This window comes from Gobio gobio (genome assembly GCF_949357685.1).
Source record: "Gobio gobio genome assembly, chromosome: 11".
NCBI classification, from domain to species: Eukaryota; Metazoa; Chordata; class Actinopteri; order Cypriniformes; family Gobionidae; genus Gobio; species Gobio gobio.
The window spans coordinates 12,358,843-12,368,528 of NC_137104.1; the positions used below are offsets into that span (position 1 = coordinate 12,358,843).

Consider the following 9,686-nt stretch of genomic DNA (forward strand, 5'->3'; position numbering starts at 1 on the left):
AATTGTCCATAAATGCAACCAGAAGATAATGCGTACTGGTTGTCATCTTACAACAAAAACTGTCATTTTATCATCTGATATGCAATCAGAGGAGGAGAAAGACACTGTCTACAGATGAGCAGTTGTTCCTGTTCACTTCCCATAAAACAGCCACCTGAGACAGCCCCAACACGCTTTTATATATAACACATAAACACCTCTTGCTTTGCCATGCTTTTAATTCAGCGGCACAACTATGAATCTGATTCTCTTTTCTTTTAGAAACGACTGTAGACGTGCATCCAAACAGTGTTTTCGTTGTAATCCGTGACTATTGTTGTCCGACTGACGTTTATGGCTCAGAGATTTCTCTTTCATCTCTCTAATTCCGGCCTTTCATGCATTAAAGAAACTTCAGAGTCCCACAGCATTTTAAGATAGAAGGAAGGTAGGCTGAGGTTATCTGGTCCTTCCTGCCTCTCCGCGGGCTTTGCATGGAGTATTTAGAAATGTTTCTTTCACCAGACCACACAGCTCCGCGGGGATGCGATTGGGGAGGATGCTTCTATATATAGTGAGAAGGGAAAAATAGCCCATTGAGGTTCAGGTCAGTCTGGGGTATAATTTTCCAGATCCAATGCCCTTCTCGGGTTGTGTTCCAATGCTGACCTCTGACCTGTGTAGGTGACTGAAATTCAGGAGCAGTTTGTGGAAAGAAGAACGGAGACTGTGGTAATAAATCAAACCAACCTTGTCCTGTCTCCACCCCGTGATGTGTCCTTAGCTTGACACTGAGTGCACGTGTGTGGAGGGTCAGAAGAGGAACTAGTTTAAAAGTGAAATGTGGGAAAGCCCTTGCAGGGCCATAAACAGGTCAGGATGGACACTTCTGTGGGCAAATGAAGAGCACGCTAATGCTAATTAACTTTTGCATTAAGAAAAACATCAATGGAGCTATAGTATGAAGATATAGTATGAAACAGCTTATCAAATAATGAATCATGTGATTCAATCAATGAACATGTTTGCTATTAAACAGTACTTTTTTAATACCCCAAAAATGCTGGTTTTAAGAGAATTCACTGACAATGTTGCAGCAGTTAGGCACTTCACATTCATTTCTATGTATCCACAAACAATGAAAGGCTGCGTTCGAAATCACATACTCTCTTGAGTCTACTTATTTTGAATTCGCTTCACTATCATTCACAAATCCTCTCCCGTGGCCTCATGGGATAGTAAAGTGTCCATCGCATGCACACTTCAGAATTTCGCGGGGAGTAGTAGTACTGTGAATTCTGACTATTTCTTTTGCCACACACTGTTGTTCGTCTACTATAAAAGGAAGTATGCGATTTCGGATGCAGCCATTGACTGTCATACAACTCAGACAGAAATTCAATGATGTCAAGATTATAAAGTAATTGGTTATCATAGCACATGTGATGACGTGTGTTACGCGCTCTCAAATATAATATAAACATCTCAAGGTAGATAAATCAATCAACTACTGTAGATTTTTTTGTGCGGTCACCATTAAAGAAAATAATAATAGAATTGTATGTATATATATATATATATATATATATATATATATATATATATATATATATATATATATATATATATATATATATATATATATATATATATATATATATATATATATATATATATATATATATACACACATACATACATACATACATACATAAAAGAATAAAAAACTATATATAAAAAATGTCAATATCAATTAAATATCTTTAATGGTGGTACAGTAATGGTGACGGCATTAAAGAAAATAATCTGCACTAGTATTATATAAATATATAAAATACATAACATATATATCTATAAAATCTATAAAATATCTATAAAAATGTCAATGTCAATGTCAATTAAATATCTTTAATGGTGGTACAGTAATATATATTACTGTACTACCATTAAAGATATTTAATTGTATATTACTGTACCACTATTAAATATATTTAATTGACATTGACATTCATATGGATATTATATATATATATATATCAGTATTGGGCAAGCGATTAATCACGATTAATCGCATCCAAAATAAAAGTTTGTGTTTACGTAATATATGTGTGTGTACTGTTTATAATAATTATGCAAACACATGCATGTATATATTTAAGACAACTATGTTATATTTTTATATCAAATATTTATATTTATATATAATATAAATTATATAAATATATATACAGTGTATACATGAAAATCTTTCTTAAATATATACATGCATGTGTGTGTATTTATATATATAATATAATAATTATACACAGTACACACATATATATTATGTAAACACAAACTTTTATTTTGGATGCGATTAATCGATTGTCCAGCACTAATATCTATACACACACACTGATCTATACAACCCGGCAGTCCGAGGTGTATAGATAGTACACACACACACAAATATATATATATATGCATTATACACACAGATTGATGGATAGATCATCATCTTAAGATCAGTTAATTTCCCATGGATGCATTTAAAACCCAATTTAACTTTATGTGGGGGGTGACCAACTGAATTTAAATTCCAATTTATGAATTTAAAATATATCATTGATATTAAAATCATTGATATACTTATATACTATAAGTATAATACTAATATACTAACAACCTGTATGAACAAGGTCAATCATGCTTCAAAAACAACAGGAACTGTTTCCTCTACTACAGTACAGTTTCAACTTGCTCTTGCCTCTCTAAGAAGTCCTTCTGATAATCTTTTCCTTTCATTCACATTAAAAAGTGAGCTCATCATAGTAAATTAGCTGTGGTTTGTGTTGTGGTGCTAGTTGTAAGAAAGCATTGGGCTTAGAGCAACGCCCTTGGCAAAGGTTTAAGCCACTTGCTGAACTAAGGTCACCTTCAGACGTCAATCCCACTACATCATTCGCCGGCCCCACGCTGCTATCAGCACACACTCTCACACACAGGCATAAACACACACCAAAGCTCAGACGAAACTCAGCACCTCTCTCAAGGGTCAAAGGTCAGTCCAAACCATGTTAGGTCTCGCATGTTCGGCTCATCTCAGCAGTGATTACTGCACAAAGTCTCCCGAAAATCCTGTTTCTCCAATTATCTGGTGCAGAACTGCTGATGGTACCATTTACCTACAGACGTGCATTAACATAATGCAGATGTCCTTAACTGCAATACGGAGGCACTTCATGAAACTCATAGATTTGGGATAAATGGACTGTGGCACTGATGTGAACACAAGTCTATTAAACAGCGGATATGAGTGTGTGTGCCATGGGAGGAGGGCAGATTACATTGCTTTGCACACTAACTATACAGCCCTGGGCTCTCTCTCTCTCTCTCTCTCTCTATCTCTCTCTCTCCTCTCTCGCACAGACCCCACCACTCTTCTTCATCTCTTCAGAGCTTAACATCACTCAGCCTTAACACACTTCATTGACACTAACTCACCACCCAAAATCAAAGCCTATCCTGAAGGGGAAACATTGCCAAAAATATATATCAAAACAGACAAACATTCCTTATTCCGGATTCAGCCGAGAACCCGATTTGAATGCATTTTAATGCAACGAACTAGAGCAGCTAGATGATAGGTCGCCACTTCAGTCAAGTGCTGACATTTGTTAACCTATGTTTTATCATAACGGGACAATCTTGATTGTATCACTTAAGTTCTGATTAATTTAAGGACCTCAAGAGGGTGATAAAAGGGCATTTGTGTTTAACTCATTTAAAGAGACTGACAGCCAGCGTGTCAAAATGTCTCCAAAGGGACCCGTGTCAGGTGACTTACGGGTGGTTTCTGAAGCGTAGGTGAGGTTTAATGGACTAAGGGCTGAGGATTTTTTTTCTTGAACCATTTCACACCATCTCTGCGCCTATCATTAGACACAAGAGGGTTAGTTCAGACCTCGAGCATAGCTTTCCACTGGAGTCTTAAATGGAGTGGATGTAGCTGGCTGAGCAGCTCCTACAACACACTCGCCGGGGTTCAAAACAGCTGAGCAGACCGAGGATCGTTGCATCCTCAAGTGTATTAATAACAAGGTACATCTGTGCGGCTTGTGAGGAGGAGAATGAATCCGTGCATCCATACTGTTCCAGAGCACAATGTGTATATGCAGTTGTCCTGGAAACGTAAAGTGCGCTTAGAAGAGCACGTCTGGATGATTCATGTGTGTGGTTTCCAAAAGCTCCAACTTCTTTCTAGGCAATGTGGCGTATATTCAAATATATACAGCGCGATCGGTGCAATGCCAGATCAATGTATCGGACGGTGCTAATATTTCAACTTAAATATTACATTTAGGCTATGTCAGTTTGAAGAAAGAAAAAAAGAAGGTCAAAATGCTACACCAAAAAACGGTTAATTAATTAACTGCATGCAAGTTACCATATATGTTCGAGAAATACACACACACACACACATATATATATATATATATATATATATATAGTCATTTTACATACATTTAAGTACTGAGTAATATTAAGTAATATTAATACTACCATATATGTTCAAGAAAGACATACACATATATAGTCATTTTACATACATTTAAGTACTGAGTAATATTAAGTAATATTAATATTAAGTAACTACCATATACGTTCAAGAAAGACATATATATATATATATATATATATATATATATATATATATATATATATATATATACACACACACACACACACACACACACATATATATATATATATATATATATATATATATATATATATATATATATATATATATATATATATATATATATATATATATATATATAGTCATTTTACATACCTTTAAGTCATATACTGAGTAATATTAAGTAACCATTATAGAGTTAGGATTAAGGGTTGGTTTCGGGTTAGTATTATGTAATGTAAATATGCATCATTTATAGTTATTACTTACTACATGTAACATTATGTAACAATAACACTGTACAATAAAGTAGTAAAAGAAATATGAATTACCTTATAATTTAAAGAAGCTACATTAGGAGAATAAATCACATGTTTTTTAAAAACGTAGTTTCTTATTTTTGGCGGTGTACTTCATGTACACTGAAGTGGATTATGTTGTGTAGTTAATATCCTTTGCATTAATTTAGGGTCATGTTTGATACTCTAATGGGGTTTCGTGTTTGTGTTGGGCACTGTGCTCTGTGTATTTATCACGTGACCTTATATGTCCATCTGTATTATTACCAGTAGACATAACGGATCGTAATGGGTTTTAAGCGTACCTGTACATAGTTAATAACTGTAAAATATCCGTATTTTCTAGGATAACCTTTTTTCTTTTCTTTACAGTTATTTTTTATTATTTTTTATCGTGAATGCATTCATTAATATATATATATTTTTTTACAATGCAATAAACAAATAATACTTTTTTACAAAGAAAAAAATCCGAGGGATAGCGAAAATGCTAGTTTAATACATTACATGTGTCTGTATAAAAACACAAGAAGACGCGCTTCTTGAGTTGCCTGGTGTCGCACAGCTGCTCGTTCCCTCATGCACGCGCTCCGCTGCTCCGCTGTTATCAGGGTCAGGACGAGCTGACACACGCAAGAGGCTTAAACATCAAATACAGCCGCCAAGTTCAACTCGAATACTCGGAGGTGCGGACAGGCCTCGCAGCTGACGGGAATACACCACGGGCTTCAATCTTCTCTTTAACGGACACATTTCAGGCCATCCAATGAGAATTATTCTCATATAGAAAAAGAACGATTCCAGGTAAAAGTGATGGTAATGAAACCATTGCGCCATTCTCGCACACAGAAATCCGAGAGAACACGCGCAGTCTATATGAACATAGGCTATAAAGATATATTATGTGTGTGTGTGTGGTCTGTAAAACAGTTTTTATGTTTTGGAGACACAAGGAGAACCTAAACCTTACTGATGTGGTATAATGTACCAATCACGGAGAGATAGTGGTCAATATCTAAAGTGAATAAAATTAAATTGAACAAATGGCAGATATATAAAAAGGCAAGATAGATATAAAGCAGAGTGAGCGGTAGAGGTCGGGATGCGCTGTCCATGGTCCTGAACTGAACACTTCATAAAATTCCGTGTGTTTTGGCTTCTATAAAATACAACACGCGAGAAATTATAACCAAAACACAAGAAGACGATCTACTGTCATTTACTCGGTGAATGGACACAGATTGATACAAAATTTAAAATACATGCGCCCTTCAAACATGCCTGTGGCATATGAATAAAGTTATATTAAAATAAACAAAAATTAAGACAAATTCTAAATTAAAATAAAAATGATGCATTTTGTTGAAAAATTCACTGCACTGTAATAGCCGGACACACTGATGAGGGAGAGAGAGAGTCTTGTAGCCAGCTTTAAAATGACTCATTTAAAGTACAATGACCAGGAGGAAATTACGAAGAGTTTATGAGAAGGATTACAGTTAATTTTTTATTTTTTATTTTAAAAAAGCCATGAATCAGTCTTTTGTGTTAAGCAGGCCATTTAAAAGTGCACAAAATATAACAGGCCCTCATACAGGTATAAAATCATTTTAAAGACTCCCAAAACAACATATTCTTCAGATGTAAATGCTAACATTATAATATGTTCTTAATTTAAGCAATGTTAAAAACTTTCTGTTTTTAATGTCAGTGTGTGTGTGCGCGCCCACGGCATCTCTAAAACTCCTCAAATAAAATAAAAAAATAACAAAGATTTTTAAACATGATTATAGTCATGTTAATTATAGGCATATTTTGAAAGATTAAATTAAATTCGCTTCTATCCAAATAAAATAAAAACATGTTCACATTATTAAACAGATCCAAGCACACAATTGACGTTCTGCGATGTTCATTTATTTGCATAGGCTACATTTAAAATGTATGCTAGTATGATGTTTCATTATATTTAATTGCGTGGTCGCGGCAAGTTAATTACTAGTCGTGGTCTATTTTCTTTTCTTGATTTATTTTCAATGAAGTGATTAGTCGATGTGTAAAATGTCATCTGTTGTAGACATGGCTTGAGTGTGTATCGAGTAGTGGAAATCAAAGAGACTCTCGTCAGGGTGCAGGACTGTCACTGCTGCTTCATTCGCGCAGCTGTTTTCATTTGTTATAGCGCCCCCGTGAGGCCGAACACCGAAACAAAACTCTCGCAACTTGATGTCGATACCAGACACAGAGGAAGGTTTTGTCCGCATGACACGCGCTTTTAGAAATAATAATACAATTTGTTTTTAAAATCTGTTGATTTAGTAAGCTCGCGCTGTCTTAGGAGTTTGATATAGGCGTAGGCGCGTTTAAAAATCAAATAATAAGGGCATAAAACTTATTTTTGTATAACCTTGAAAGCATAGTTATAAAGTGTAAAGCATTGCTGTCATTCCGAAGTGCCAGAGTTTCATCACATCCTCACTTAAGACACATGAGCATATTCTAGGCTATATACTAAACGAGTGGCACAGGTAAAAATAAAGAGAGACTCTTACCAGGTAGACAGCCGGAGTGAGGAGAAACACGGCACACCAACACGTCGCCCGCATCCTCCCTTTTCTCAAACTTCCACTAATTTCCCTGCGCTGTTTCTTTTGTCTGTAAGGAACATAGATCCACTTGGTATCCGCTTTAGACCTTTAGCCTAGGCAAAAAGGACATTATAGACCCCATGACCACAGAATAGGCTTTAAACTTGGACACAGATAAGGGAGGGAGAGCAAATGAGCGGTTACATAGGCATTAATCCAGTCATATTTCATTAGGATGTCATGGGAGATGTTCGCTGGTCTTGCTGCCTGGAGTGACTGCGGCGTAAGTCCTCTTAGAAACAAGGACAGAGGCTTTTCACGCGCGCGCTGTCACTCAGCGGTGGCTTTATATCGCGCGCTGAGAGCCACGCGCGCCGTACTACATCCGGAGAGAAGCTCAGAGGGGGTGGGACGAGAGGAGAGTGGAGAAGAAAAAAAAAAGATTAAAGAACCGGACGAGATTGGTCCAAGAGACGACGGTATCACACGATTGCGACGACTTAAAAGAGACTCACAGCCCACCAGAGAAGCTTTTTTGCGTGTTTTCGTGCGCGCGAGACGACGTGTCGCGGTGCTCGAGGAGCGCGCCACAACTCTCCACGGATAGCGTGCGCTATTGCCTAAACCTGAGTTAAATTTGACTCGCATTGACAACCATTAAACATTGAGGTATTCCTGATCACATTATAATGGATTTAAAAAAAGTGTATTGTGATATATATATTTTTAAAATGTTTATAGAGTAACAAATTGTGTAAAAAAGATATGCAAAAGAACTGTAGAACACAACTGTAGAACACACACACACACACACACACACACACACACACACACACACACACACACACACACACACACACACACACACACACACACACACACACACACACACACACACACACACACACACACACACACACACACACACACACACACACACAGTGTAAAGTTTTCATGTTTTATGGGGACTTTCCATAGACATAATGATTTTTATACGGTACAAACTGTATATTATATTCCCCTACACTAACCCTGTCCCTAAACCTACCCATCACAGAAATCTTTTGGCATTTTTACATTTTCAAAAAAACATCTTATATGATTTATATGCTGTTGTCCTCATGGGGACCAAAAAATGTCTCCACAACGACAAGGATGTTGGATATTGGCATCTTTGTGAAGACATTTTGTCCCAATAATGTAGGGTCTACCAAGCCCCACACACACACACACACACACACACACACACACACACACACACACACACACACACACACACACACACACACACACACACACACACACACACACACACACACACACACACACACAGAGAGAGAGAGAGAGAGAGAGAGAGTAGTGTTTTCATGTTTTATGGGGACTTTCCATAGACATACTGATTTTTATAATGTACAAACTGTATATTATATTCCCCTACACTAACCCTACCCCTAAACCTACCCATCACATAAAACTTTTGGCATTTTTATATTTTCAAAAAACATCTTATATGATGTATATGCTGTTGTCCTCATGGGGACCAAAAAATGTCACCACAAGGACAAGGATTTTGGATATTGGCATCTTTGTTGAGACATTTTGTCCCCTTAATGTAGGGTCAACCAAGCCACAGCCACACACACACACACACACACACACACACACACACACACACACACACACACACACACACACACACACACACACAGACACACACACACACACACACACACACACACACACACACACACACGCACGCACGCACACACACGCACACACATACATATATATATATTTAAATAAAAATGTCATATGTGATTCATAGATTTATTAAAACCTTACAATACATAAGATGCTGAAAGAGCAATGTTAAAAAGTAATTAATAGCTGGTCCCAAAACCCAAAACATTCTTTATAGACCCGAAACATCATATATGATTATTTTTATTATTAAAAAAATTATAATTAAAAACCCTGAACATTCTCTTCTATTGTGCTTGTTTTTATATTTTGACAATTCACAAGGCCTGGCTCCAATTACAAAACTATTAGGTATTTATCATAGTGTATTAATTACCAATAACAGGTCAAAATTATAGAACTAAATAAAATTGTTGCTCATTTTTGGAGATTGGCTAG

The 9,686-nt window shown here is 36.4% G+C and overlaps 1 protein-coding gene across 1 annotated transcript in view; it reads right to left on the reverse strand.

The window, feature by feature from the left end:
- nxph1 (neurexophilin 1) overlaps nt 1-7,827 on the reverse strand; it is a 42,666-nt gene extending 34,839 nt beyond the window's left edge. The window contains exon 1 of the mRNA XM_079830271.1: nt 7,512-7,827. Within this exon, the coding sequence (XP_079686397.1) occupies nt 7,512-7,565 (54 nt within the window). The 5' untranslated portion in view covers nt 7,566-7,827. The remainder of the gene's footprint in view (nt 1-7,511) is intronic.
- Nucleotides 7,828-9,686: the final 1,859 nt, after the last annotated feature.